Source organism: Musa acuminata, chromosome BXJ2-9 (genome assembly GCF_036884655.1).
Source record: "Musa acuminata AAA Group cultivar baxijiao chromosome BXJ2-9, Cavendish_Baxijiao_AAA, whole genome shotgun sequence".
In the NCBI taxonomy this organism is placed as follows: Eukaryota; Viridiplantae; Streptophyta; class Magnoliopsida; order Zingiberales; family Musaceae; genus Musa; species Musa acuminata.
In genome coordinates, this window is record NC_088346.1 from 47,117,940 (window position 1) to 47,132,372 (window position 14,433).

Below are 14,433 nucleotides of genomic sequence, written 5' to 3' on the forward strand. Positions count from 1 at the left end.
ACTACATCCCTAGTGTCTTCACACAAGCAGCTACGAGACCAACTACCTCCTTGCACAGAGTATATAGTACACTAATCTGTCCAGTTATCTTGATATCCGTCTCGAATAACCTATGACCATGAATGTTTAGGATATGTATTTATAAGCAAATTGGCCTCATTATTATGATCTTATCATAATCCAATTCTCATTACACAGATCCAAGGGCATCACAATATATATATCATCCAATATAAAGTGAGAAAATATCATAATAAATATTAGCAAAAAAGATCGTGCAGCATATCACACGTGTCATCACTCATGTGATTAAATTGCAATGAATTTGTAATTAGCATAGGAGATACAAACTATACTCAAAATGACAGTTTATAATACTTTTTGCTCAGGAATATATGCTCCATCAACGAAGCTTGAGTGGGGTATTTATAGGTCCCAAAAGGCTTCAAAAATGAAGCCAAAAATCTAACTCCCTAGAATTTTGAGGTACTGGTGGCACTATTGCTACAACGAGGCTATGAATCTTGGCTTTGATAGTACTACTATTGGCCAACGCAATACTACCACTGCCTTGGGCAGTAGTACTATTGTCGAAAATATCAAAAAAGCACAAATAGTGCTTTTTGGCTGACTTACGTAGTACTACCGCTTGAGCCAAGCGGCCATCGATTTGGCCTTCTAACAAGCCCAATTTGTTCCTAACTCAAGCCCAATGACTTTTTGATAAGTTAGCAATGTTTCTGCCCAATACCAACTCAAATTGACTCATAATGATCTCGATCAAGACTTTAATAAATCAATCATGCATACAACAAGTTAACAAAGCTTTTGACATGTTATATACTATTCTGGCATGTCATTCATTTTTTTGATACTTTGTTTGAACCTTCGGCACATCGTCCTTTTCTTCGGTATATCGTTCATTCCATCAGCATATTGATTTTTCCATGACATCCAATCTTCTAGTGTAATATCTAATTCTTCTAATACAATGTCTGAACCTATAGCACAAAGTTCGATTTTCGACATATCTACCAATCTTTTGGCTCGACGTCAAATTTTCGACATGATAATTTTTTTACACATCTGACTCTCAACTCGATAGTTGCCCAATCGATAATATAAGTCTGTAATCAAAGTATTTCCTACGTCACTTATCTCAAAAAATATATTTAGTCTAATAAACTTATCAATTAGTTTTATCATCAAAATTCAAGATTCAACAAAAGGGTGCCTATTGCCTTGTCTAAGTGAAAGTATCGTGGCTCTGAGGCAGAGCCTCACCTGAGCGTTCATGAATAGGGTCGACCTACGGACACTCTTGCGAATCGAGCCTTCCTTTTAGTGTCAAATTATTGAAGGAAAATATCATTAGCGTCTATGTGAGCAAGATGTAGCCTTGATATGCATACGAGGAGTTGTCCAGAATATATCATGGTTTCTCTGGACTTGCTACTTATAAAAAAACCGAGGTTAAGGGGTAATTTCCTGAGTCGATCCCTCCAACACTTAAGTTAGTACTAAAATCCACCTCTAATATGGGGTTAAGAGTGTGTTTTTATACTGAGCTTAAAGAGAAGAAATATCTCATAAAAAATTTGTAGGGGAGGCGATTTGTAATCAACTCAAGCTGCCCCTGGACTTTAGAAAATATTTCTACAAATATTTTATAAGGGAGATAATTTGTAAATAACTCAAACTGTCCCCTAGATTTTTGAAAATATTCCTGTGAATATTTTGTGAGAAAAACAACTCAGTAACTAACCTAAGTTATCTTTTGGACTCCTATCCATATCCACAGGAGAGTGTTGAGTTGTTTAGGTCTTTATTTTATTATGGGCCTTTAGCGTTAATGTAACAAGTGATGATTGATTATATATTTTCTATCAATAATAAACTATAATAAGATGATAAATAAATAAACGATAATTCCCTAGGAGAAAAATAAATATCCCATTTGGGTAAAAGTAACACCGATTAAATTCAAAATAGAAAATGAAAATAGTAAAGTGGAGTAAGATGGTAATTCTTCCGGAAAGGAACCTGCCAAAAAAGAGACATTTATAGCAGCTATAAAATCTTATTTTATCAAATCGGATAAAATAGAAAATATGTTAAGTCATGCTTTTATCCAATCCAATTCATGTTTTTTGGATCACCGATACAAAACAAAAAGTCTGCCCCATATACTCTTTAGGTTTTCCCACTGTATGTTATAACGTCCTTTGGCTCGGTCTCAAAGTGGAAATCAAATATTGTCTAAGGTTCATGAATCATCATGCATCCTCGACCTGTACGTCTTCGGTTCGGAGTCCTCGTCCCGATTCCATCTCTCTTCCAAATGCATTCGTGTCGTATATAATGAAAAGAAGAACCGCCGCTGGCGGAGGTAGAAACCACCATGCACAGCCCCGATTGGACGTCGCTCCCACCGGATCTCCTCGCAATGATCAGCGAAGAGTTTCCCATCCCACATCGTGCTCGCATCCGTGCCACATGCAAGAATTGGCATTCTGCAATGGTTCCCGTGATCAGCCCGTCCCCGTGGCTTTTCGTACCCGACGAGGACGGTGAGCACCACAATTCCACCTTTTTTTCTCTCCCCGACAACTGCTCCTTCACCAATCCCCCTCTCCCCGAGCTCTGCGGTATGACGTGTTTCGGCTCCCACGCCGGTTGGTTTGTGATTGCCGATAGGAAGCGAAAGGTCAGCCTCCTAAATCCGCTTACGGGGAATCATATCAGCCTCCCTTCCCACGTCGCTCAATGGATCGTCAACCGAGTTGACGTCCAAGAATTCAAACCTGAGCGCATTGGAAAGATTGTCTTCTCTGAAAACCCTACTGTCCATAACTATGTTGCCGTGGCTATCTACAGATTTAGAGAGTGGGAGCTCACCTACACGAAGTCGGGCGATGACAAGTGGAATCTTCTTGAAACGGCATTTACCGAGAACGATCCTTTCTACCAGGACATCGTGCATCATGATGGCAAATTCTACTGTGCAACGCACGAAGGTGCAGTCATAGCTTTAGACCTAAGTGGAGTTAGCCCCACTGTGACTATGGTTTCCCAGAGATCAGCACTTGCTAGTATCATCCCCGTGCGTACTTACTATATATACTTAGCATGGTCGAGCACAGGGGAGCTGTTCCTGGTTTTGAAGCTTGCAATCCACTTTCTATTTCCATATGATCTGCGAAAATTAGAGGATGTCATCGTTCTCAGGTTGCAATATTCCGATGACCAGCCTTGTTGGGATGTTGTGAAGGACTTGGGGAATATGTCTCTTTTGGTGGGCAACAGCAATTCTATTTCGATTTCTACCGAAGATTTACCAGGAATGCGAGGAAATTGTATCTATCTTACAGAGCTCTACTCGAAGACGCATTCTGAAGGGATGCTACTTTTTCGTAAAGCTAGAATGTTTGATATGAAAAAGGGAAGGTGGTACTGCTTATATTCATCGACAAATTTTCTGCCAAACACCACGAAAATTCCCGTGTTCTTCAAGGCACCCTTCTGGTTCACACCCTCACTGCTGTAAATGATGAAAACAAGAAGCCATCTTTTTGCGATTGATTTTTAGTTCATGAGCAGTGGATGCCTTTTGCTCTTCTGCGCTTGTAAATGCCTTATGTCATCAGGGCCATTGGGTCATTTGCCTAAGAGATTACAATTCAAACATGAAATAAAAAAACAAGTTGGATTAAATATCCTTCTGCAAGCAGTTTTGGTCAGAGATCTTAGTAATAAATATAGCCCGAGTTTAGTAGCCATGAGCACGCACAGGTGTCGAACATGGTGATGTATAACCTGCTCATGTAGCTTTCAAGCACTACTAACAGTGGCCTGGAAGCTGCACTTGGAAGAAGCCATCCCGGAGGTTGCTCTTGAAATTTCCAGTAAAAGAAGTTGCATGCTGCACTCAACTAGATACAAAAGAAACCTTTCATGCTTTCATCTTGCCAATGGATGTTTGATCACCCCTCGACTTTCGTCCAAAATGAAATTGCTACTTGTGAAATGTGCACTGGAGAAGAATGGCTTCAGATCATAGATTTCGTATTCCTGGGCCTGCCCCAACCAAAACTCAGCTTAGAGAACATTGAACTCAACTGATCAATTGACCTAGTGGATGTTAGAGGAAAACAGGAAAGAATTTTGTTCAATATTTACCTTGTTTCTTAGCTCTTCCACCTTCACCTCGATGTGTGTGAGACGAGCGGTTGTCCCAGATACAATTTCTTCAAAGTGCAATGCATCCTTCACAAGTATACGCAGAAGATGCAAGAGCAATTCATTGAAATCCTTCTTGAATGTCATGTATTTCCTATAACTCTGCAGCAAATAGCACAAAACTTATTCAATCTCTTGGAATGTCAGTCGTCCAATGAAGAAAGCACCACTAAATTTAGGCACCGAGTTGAACTTGTTTCAAAGGAGAAAAGATACGACATGGTAAAGATAATACGACACTAACACTAGTATGCCAAAACAAGTGGAAATATGAGGTCATCATACGACGATGCATTCACATAAGTGGAAACTTTAGTACTGATAATATTATTCAGAACTAATTTGGAATTCAATCACTGATGTAGTCAAGGAACAACTTTTGGAGCTGCTAGAACATCTGATAACTGTAGCACGAGCTAAAGAATCTAGAAGAAATTGGTAGTACTATTTAAGTTTTCACCTGGAAGCGGGGAAAGGTAACAATTTCAGTTATACCTTTTGTAAAGCCTTTTGCACACCAAATTTCTGGCTGGAGATAAAAGAATCAAGCAGGACGCGTATTGCCATGTCCTCATCTTCTTGGCAAACATAGTTACGCAAGTGCATTCTCGCATGTGCTTCTGACATTCGAATCATCGACTCAATGTGCCTCACTGCTATTCGAATTCCTTGACCATGCTGCAGCACTCATGAAAAGGCGCATCGAATATGAACATATTGCACTTAACAGAATGTAGCACTTGTATAATAGCATATAAATTACTAGGTTGCCCAGAGTCTTACAGATGATTCTCGACGTATGTCAGCATAGACATGTTTGAATTTGTCTAAATCAGCATCATGCAACTTAGGGAAGACATTCAGTTTAGCATATGTTATGTACTTCTTGAGCATGTCTTGAGAAAGAATCTGGTTGTGAAGCATTTTGTCATATTGAATTCCACAAGTTCCAGATTACAAAATGGAATAGGAAATGATACCTCCGGGTCAACTGGTCTGGAAGAGGCAAGTTCATCTTGAGAATTGCTTGCAGGCTGATCTTCAAGAGTAGCACCCTTTGGCTGTGATTTGGCATGGCTGTCCACGACAAATCTTGCAAGCATTTCATCAGTGACAGGATCAACAATATCCTACAGCCATATTTCCTTTTAGCCAATGCTAGCAACTTGACTTAACCAATAATCTTACTTAAGTATAAAATTGGAGATGGAATAGTGACCTTAACAACGCAAAGGATATCAAATCGTGATATGATAGGATCAGTCAGCTCTACATTTTGGGTAAAAGTCTTCGATGAGTCATATCTGAACATGCAAATCTGTTAGCACTCAGCTAAAAATATACAAGTCATATCCCATGATGAGTCACTATTACGGTATTACCTTCCTCCTACTGGATTTGCTGCAGCGATGATGCTGCACCTGGCCTGGAGTGATGTAACAATTCCAGCCTTTGATATACTAATGCTCTGTTGTTCCATGGCCTCATGAATACTCACTCTGAAATTCAGTTGTTTCCAGATCAACAAAGAAAACAAGAGGATCAAGAATATGTGACTGAATCCAAGCAAAAGAAAATTATTAACCTGTCCTGATCATTCATTTTGTCAAACTCATCTATTAAGCAAACTCCTCTATCAGCCAGGACAAGAGCACCTCCTTCAAGGGTCCATTCCCTTGTTACTGGGTCTTTGTGAACTGCTGCAGTAAGTCCAACTGCAGAAGCTCCTTTACCTGTTGTGTAAACAGCTCTATGGCCTGTCTTTTCAACATACCTATACAATATATATTTAAGTATTGATATAAGCATAGCAACGAAAGTCAGGTAGGCGAGTTTCAAGGAAAAGTCTTACTTAAGGAATTGGGATTTTGCAGTTCCTGGATCACCCAGTAGGAGTACATTTATATCACCCCTTAACCGATGTTTTCCTTGGACAATCTTTTCTTGTCCTCCAAACATCGCAAGTGCAATAGCCATCTTAATATCTTCATGACCATAAATCGATGGTGCAATAGATTTGACGATCTGCAAATTCAGTTGTAGTTGTTCAAAGAAAATGTATTGTGAGGACAGAAAACACAAACACAGAACTGTCTAACAAACCCTTTCTCCAATCCTTGGATCCTTGGCCAGCTTCTCAATCTCTGCTTTGTCCTCGTCTGTGAGTTTGTAGGCAGAGAAAAGGTCTTGCTTTTTGGTAACATAGTTTGCTTCAACCACGGTGGCAAATACAGGAAACCCATTCTTAGTATTCAAAGATAAGTCAAAATTGTTTGTATATATGCCTGTAACCTCCTGAAACAATAATATGCGATAATCAGCAGTTAATCATTGGTTTCATAGTTAAAGGTCAAACAATATAATAAAGCAAATAAAAATTACAATTTCTTCTCCAGGACGAGCACAGTCAATCAAATCATTTAAAAGTATCACTTCCTTGTATCTTGGAAGTCTACCAGCAGGCACAATTCCAGGACTTTCCTGAAGGGTAAGTTTCTGATAATTCCTGTATATTGTCTGTAATGAATAATAGTGAGTCAACTAACGTGAAGCTTCAAACCTTCAAATTATCAAATTATGATGCAAGAACTTGCCAACTCATTAGACCAACTAGTATCGAAAGGTTCAACATGATTACTGTTTGCAGAGATACCAAAAGAAAATTCAAATAGGAATTACCTGTTCAACATTGATAGTGAATGGTCCTTTTGATTGGCATTCAGGACATGAGCCCACTTTAACTTCTGAATATGAGTTCTGAAAGAAAGGGCCAAGAATAGCCCCGCATTTGTTGCAATCATATTTTACCTGTTGTAACTGAGGAAAAACTCCAGATCGCCGAGTAACAACACCTCCTATACGAATCATTGTGTTCAGATGAATCTGCCTGGTGTGAACCAAATTGCATATGCATCAAAAGCATAGAACCTCAAGTGAATAAAAAACAATAGACTCGATTGCTATTCCACAATGAATTCAAAACCTACCTAATGTTACGTATCTGATCATATACTGGCAGATTAGTTATACGGACAAAAATTTTCTGATGAATGTTTTTGTAGTTCTTGTGCATATCAAAGACAACATTCTTGGCAACTTCTTCCATAACTTCAAGCACTGACTGTGGTGCATCAGCCAACCATATAGCAATATTTGCCTCAGTGTAGATGAATTGCTTGTAGTCTATCTCCAGACTGCACTTGTTAGCTGCAATAAAAATATGAGAATACATACAACAAGGAAATATTATTTAAAGAGGCACGATAACTTAACAACTGAATGTACTGGAAAGCTAGATTATTAGCAATGGATTAAGAAATTACCTAAAACCATCTCATTAATCAGTCGAACATATTCAATGTCTCCATGTTCATTCTTAGGATTCACATAAGTAAGAAGAAAATCTTTAAATTTCTTTGCGATAAACCGACGAACTTCATCTCTTGTGACCCATTCCCTTAGAGTTCCTTGGACATGACACATAATATCATCTTCACCATCATACTCATCCTATCACAGGCAATGCATTCAGTCATTGCAGAACAAAGGTAACTTGTAGATAGCATGAATGTCTTTAAACTAAAGGTAAATTAACATAGAAGGACATCATAGTACCTCATATTGGTCATCATCCGTTTGATCAGTGACTGGCACATCGTCTCTTGAGTGTCCTCGTTGGAACCTTCCTGGTGAGCTTTGTGTTGAACCCTCAGTGTCATCTTCACTTCGTCCACCAGCTGGTGGCCTAAAATCAGCCCTGAATCTTTTTGGACGTCTAAAGTTGATATCATCATCCATGTCTGCAACAGAAATATGATGTTTTAAAACCTGGGCTCATTTCTACCAATTCAGATGATGCATCTGACTACGTAGGTGCAAGATAAAATAACGGAAAACCAATAGAAACACGCTTTATTATAGTCTTAAAATAAAAATCCAATGCATGTGGGCGACAGCTTCCATGTGCTCCAGCCAAAGCATATAACAATAGCTTAAAACAAAGTGGATACTATAAATAAATAAATTTGCATTTCTATAGATTAGTTTGCAAATGTCCAAGACTGCAAAGTTGATGAATCGTGACAAATGGTTATCATCATGGACATCATGTAAAAAGCCTTTTATCTTACGGGAATTGTCTGTTCAATCAAATGAGACCAGATTCAAATAATCTGTCTTTTGGCAACCAAGACATTGGCAGAATCCTCCTCGATCTGATGACAGTAGACAATGCAGGTATTCTCAGGAAGCAAAAGTTTGCATCATAATACTTGCAAGCGAAGGTGAGTCACAGGACAATCAAAACATGTATGGAAATTTTAATTTAGGCAAGCCTACTTTTGGAAGAAATTTAGGCTGAAGCATTTCTGGTAGATCTATGGTAAGTAAACATGAAATAATTGTATGATGTAGTCCATGTTTGAGATTTGCCAATTTTATGATGTGATACACATGTATGCAAGATTTAGCTTTTGCATCATCACACGTCACTGAAGCAACACTTTAGAAGTCCAAGACGAGAACAGAATCAGGAGGTATAATTAGAAGTCCAAGTACACTAGCAGATATCTAAGGATGGAAATAATTGGAACAGAGGAATTCTCATGTTAAGATGCATGACCAAAAAAGGCTGATTTGCTGAAGGCATTCAAATCCGAAGATTTTCATGATAGATATCTTATAACTGTTCTCGGATTCTTTAGTTGCTCTTCACTAGCATGTCATGCAAATTAGCTCAATCACCTAATACAGTGAATTATAACAAGACATGACATAGATGCAATCACCAAAATCATAGATAATATAGCTATTTTGATGATATTTACCCCTCACTACAAAAACCCACTGTCAAAGTCCACCAAAAGCAATATAGGATGTCATGAAGTTTATGCTGTTCAGAATTAGCATTTCCATCTGAAGTTAATGAACACCTATTGACATCATCAGTTCCATTTGCAAATCCTCTCTGAAAAGTGTCTCTAAACATACCACTCAGTGGCTGATTCCCATCACGTAAGCAGTCATTGGCCGACCACTCCAATGTTGGAAATTAACTTAAATTTAAAATAGTATTATAAAGTGTATTGAATTAGAAAAAGACAAATAATTCATCATCGAATTTTTCTTGACACCATGGAGAAAGTTGTGAACGTATGCCCACCAAATGTGCATTGGTCCAAAAGATCGGTACCTTGATCGTAAAGCATCTGGGGCAATTTCCGGTCAAGGATGCCACCATTGCGGCCATCCCTCACATCAAGTTCCACCTCTGCCGCCCTTCTGTCGGCCATGATTTGGTCCAGATCCCTCTCATCCTCCATGGAGTCGTCCATCCCCACCGTCTCATACCGGTCTTGATCATCCATCCGACGGTAATCTCTGTTCCCCACCAACCCCATCAGCAATAACATCGTCAAGGAGAAAACGAACATCAAAAGTTACACAAAGATTATCTGCGATGCTCACTCCATGTAGTTGTCATTGTACAGATCCTCGCCTTCCTCGTCCTCCTTGTTACCATCGCCGTCGCCACCGTCGTCGTCCACAAAGACATGAGGGTCGACGGCGGCCTCGTCATCGTCAGAGTAGGAATCGGTTGTGCGGCTCGTGTTATGAGGCAGCCGATCAGTGCTGAACCCCGCCGAGGCCGGCGATCCGGGGGTCGACGGTGGGTTATCCGAGTTATCCTACGGGAAAGAAGATGCGAAATGAAAAGAAAAGAAGAGGATGACGAGACCTAATCGCCACAGAAACTTGAACGGTTCGAAGGACTCACCATAGGATCTGAAAGCGCCTTCTCCTTCTCCTTCTTCTGGAGCAATTAGGAGGGATCCCAACTAGGGTTTACGGTGGGTGGAGAAGGGGAACACGAAGAAAAGAGAGAGTTTTGGCGGGAACTTCTTAGAGCTTCCCGCGCTGGGAGGCGGGGTCGCTGCTTAAACCCAACCCATGACGCGAGATCTCACATCGATTTACACCCACATCATTTGACACTGGCTCGTGGGACCCTTTCATAATGCCAGTTACCGAGTGGGTAGTAAGTTGAGGATGTAGCTGTTGGTCCTTTATATAATATTATAAGAATCTAATATGTGGTGCTAAATAATTTGATTATGTTTTTTTCCATGTTAAAAGATTTTATTTAATATAAAGATTAACAAATGATTCTAATCAAGTTGAATTAATCAATGGGCAGTTTAGTGTTGGTTAAAATATTTTTTTTTTCAATTTTGAAGTTATTTTTTGAAGAATTTGTTGAAGAAAAGGTAAAGGAAGTGACAAAAAATGTAATTAGAACAAGTAAAAAATACATGTCAATTGCACAAATACTCCACACTATTAGTTAAAAATTGTATATAATTAATACATATAAAGTGTCAAATACAACAAATAAATGTCATGTTAAATACTTCCTATCTATGACCTCTCTCTCCTCGAATTTGGTAAAGTGATTCAAAACAATTTATAAAGCTTAAAATAAATTAGTCAAGATGGAATTTTAAGCTTGTATATAAAATATAACAATCAACCAAAGAATAAGTGCAGGGAAGTAGATGATAAAAGTCAAAATAATAGAAGTCAAGTCATAATTTTGAGCTATCATGACTCTAACATGATTGGTGAAAAGAGTCATGTTCTTGAGTTATGAGATATTATATTAAATAAGATATGAGGAATCCGACATATAGATATAATTATATTCAACATTTGGTCATTCTATCGATATGATGCATTAGTCGAGTGGATCATGTGGTCGTCACAATGCATGTCCGTCTAAACACACATTTCTAAAATATCACTCAATGGATCACCCAATCAACCGACCCTTTTGGTAATTGATCGATGCCATCTAAGTATTAATACATTAAGCAATGTTATTTTGTTATCAAGATCATGTCACAAGAACAAAAAATATATTTTATATTTATATTTTTCAGAGATTTAAATTAAAATAACATATTTGTATTAAGATTGATAAGTATTATTTTTAAAATTTTTAATTATATTCAAATTTGTAGGAGAATTTTAATAAAATTAAAATTTATCAGTGAATTAAAATTTATTCTTATAAATAAATCTTGAGTCTTAATATTTTGATGAGAGAAATAAGATACTCTGGGTGCCCCTAAATGTAATCTACAGGAGGGGTTTCTAAAGAGAGTTGAAAGAAAATTTCTTCTAAGAGAGTAGACAATGAATCGTACTTAAATAAAAATAGCTCAATGATCCTATAATTGATATTGTAAATCAAAGATTTTAATTTTCTCCATTGATGTAGCTAGAAGTTGTTTAACTATATTATATCTTATGTTGGCTTTTTGGTATGTTTCTGATTTATTGATCTCTAGTAAATTTCTAATTTTGTTTTTGATTTTTCTCCTCCCAACAAAGTGGTATTATAACCAAAAGATCCAAAGGTTCAATAACGATATCATTGATTATTTGTAGTGGTTTTACTATACAGAAATTTAATGAAAAAGATAATTTCACTTATGTTAGAGGAGAATGAAAGATCTTATCCAACAAGTCGAAATAAAAACATTAAAGGGATGAGCAAACAAACCCAAAAAGATGAGTGATGAAGATTGGGAGGAGCTTGAGGCAAAGTGTGAGATTATTTGTCATTGTATTATCGATAATATTATCAATAATATTATTTGGGATAAGTAAAAAGATTTATCTTGTAAAAAGCTTAACTAATAAGTTATATATATAGTGAAAGTTATATAGATTGACGATGGAGGACGACAAAGAATTGGTAATTCTAGATAGATTCAAAGGAATCACAAAAGTTGATATGAAAATTGGTAAAGAAAATAAAGTATTATTGCTTCATATATCACTCGTCAACCCTTATGACACCTTTATAAAGATAATTCATATAGTAACTCTTAAATAAGTTAAATAAGTTTTAGCACTATGAAAAAGAAAAAATCTTCAAAGGATAGTGAAATATTTGCTACTTAGGATGGATGTTGACCAAGATGATTTTTTTAAGTAAGGATAGAGTCAAGTCGAGATCAAGAGTCATGTCTTTAGGTAATGTTTAATGTTATAGATGCAAAAAGCACATACATATCTAGCAAAATTATTCAAAGAAAAAAAACAACAAGAAGAGACCATTGAGTGCTCTATTAAATGGACAGTGTAAAATTATTCAAAGAAAAAAAACAACAAGAAGAGACCATTAAGTGCTCTATTATAATGGACGGTGACTAAGATATCCTCACAATCTCCTAAGATAATAATATATCTTTTCAGAAGAATTAATTTTTAAAATTTATTTATTTATATTATGTTTGTACTCAAAATATTATTTTGATTTATTGAATGATGAGATGACTAGTAAGTTGAATTTGGATAATGATTCAATGATAGAAACTTATAAAGTGAAAATCAAAATGATTGATATAGTTGTGCATATTTTGGAGGATATGACTTGTATTCTAAACATATAGAAGAATCTAATTTTATTGAGCCTTTTAAATTTCTAGGATTATGGCTTAAGATTAGAAGTGAAGTTCTAAAAGTTACTTAGGATTGCATGGTGCTAATTAAAAAAGATTATATCAAAGGTTGTATCGTTTAAAAGAAAATGCAATAAAGACCTCAAATTCAATGCAATGAGCTTCTTTTGGAAAAACAAAAGGTAATATCCATTATTTTTAATATACATATGATTATTAGAGAAAAAATACTACTAGTGATAATATGGTGAGATCAAAGTCATAAATCAAGTAGTGTCATTAGTTTGGTTTCTTATGATACATTGGTGGGCGTATTAGAATAACGTGTTAGAGCATAAACTAATTCGATTTATATAACTATAATGAATTATTAAAACCAATTGTTCAATTTTTGGAAGAGGCACAAAGTGGAAAAACACCCACCAAGATGGAGGTTGTTATGGTTAGTAAGTATTTTTAAGAGTTTTAATTGCATTCAAATTAGTTGAGAGGGTTCTAATTAAATTAATATTTATTAATGAATTAATATTTATTCCTATAAATGCATATTAAGTTTCAAAGCTTCGAAAGAAAGAGACAAGACATTTTGAATACTCTTAAAGGTAATTTATAGGATTTCTCGAGATAATTAATAGAAAATTTCTTCTGATTTATGTGAGATTGTGCACACGGGGAATTGAATGAGATTAACTTAAATGACTTATAATTGATTTCATATATTAAAATATTTTATTTTCTTTATGAGTTTAGATAAGAGTTATCCGAGCAATTTACATAATGTCACGAACGATCATCGCGCACCCGCAATAACTCCGTTCAACGAATCGTTCGTTGCTCTCATCTACATGTACAACTGTTTGGCAACATATTTTGTCTTGGTTTTGAGTCATTTTGCTTGTAAAAATGTAAGTTCGAACAAGTTACAGCGCTACAAAGCGACCGCTCACCGAACCGAGCAAAAAAATCCCAAAACAACCTAAAACAGTTTCATTTTCATATGCCACGGGCTATTTTCTGTAGTCCGCTTCCGCTCACAAAACATCAGCCATCTCAATCCCTTGGAACCACCAGGGTGGCACAAGGCTGGATGAAGCTTCGGCATAGTGTCGGGCGTTGAACAACCTTTCGCAAGTTCGCACGTTACCTTGACGGGAACTTATTGTTATGCTCAGCACTCAGTGAGCAATTATTTGTAGACTTGTAGGTGTTCGTTTAACCTTCTAAAATTCTTGTTTTCCCTCTCTCTCTTTCTATTGTGCACTCAAGATGCTCGCTGAATTGCTTATAAAACTTCCCCTTTTCGCGAGACGTCAGGACTTGTCCATCGCTCGTTCTTCGAACAAATCAACTTTCTCTTTTTACAAGTCTTTCGAGAACTGCGAGAGGTTGTAAGTGGGTTGATCTTTGCGGACGCAAATCGCAAGGGCGAAGTGCAACTTAGGCAACGCAAGCTAAGTTCGCGTCTTTACCTCAAGGGTGCCTTACGACTTAAGCAACGCAAGCTAAGTTCGCGTCTTTGCCGTAATGGTGCTGTTAGGATCGAGAGCACTAAGAGGGGGGGGGTGAATTAGTGCAGCGGAAATCTTACAGCAATTTAAAAGCTAAAGCTGCGTTCGTCCGATAAAAAGTGATTTCGATATAAAAGCAGAATCACAGTGCAGTTTGCGTCTAAGCGCAGTTTTGCGTCTAAGCGCAGTTTGCGTCTAAACACAGTTTGCGTCTAAGC

General features: G+C 37.1%; 2 protein-coding genes across 2 annotated transcripts; one reads left to right on the forward strand and one right to left on the reverse strand.

Annotated features, from left to right (window-relative positions):
• The first annotated feature begins 2,401 nt into the window (after positions 1 to 2,401).
• Positions 2,402 to 3,547, forward strand: LOC135622102 (F-box protein At2g05970-like). Its single transcript, XM_065123742.1, has one exon. The coding sequence runs from the start codon at positions 2,402 to 2,404 to the stop codon at positions 3,545 to 3,547; it is 1,146 nt and encodes a 381-aa protein (XP_064979814.1).
• A 145-nt stretch (positions 3,548 to 3,692) lies between these two features.
• Positions 3,693 to 10,149, reverse strand: LOC135623699 (DNA replication licensing factor MCM2-like). Its single transcript, XM_065126948.1, has 18 exons — positions 10,016 to 10,149; positions 9,706 to 9,926; positions 9,431 to 9,618; positions 7,855 to 8,039; positions 7,563 to 7,749; positions 7,227 to 7,446; positions 6,919 to 7,126; positions 6,622 to 6,756; positions 6,343 to 6,534; positions 6,092 to 6,264; positions 5,825 to 6,013; positions 5,622 to 5,738; positions 5,459 to 5,543; positions 5,220 to 5,369; positions 5,023 to 5,148; positions 4,735 to 4,917; positions 4,180 to 4,341; positions 3,693 to 4,077 (listed from the first exon to the last, which is right to left on the reverse strand). The coding sequence occupies exons 1-18, from the start codon at positions 10,016 to 10,018 to the stop codon at positions 3,961 to 3,963; spliced, it is 2,841 nt and encodes a 946-aa protein (XP_064983020.1). The 5' UTR covers positions 10,019 to 10,149; the 3' UTR covers positions 3,693 to 3,960.
• Positions 10,150 to 14,433: the final 4,284 nt, after the last annotated feature.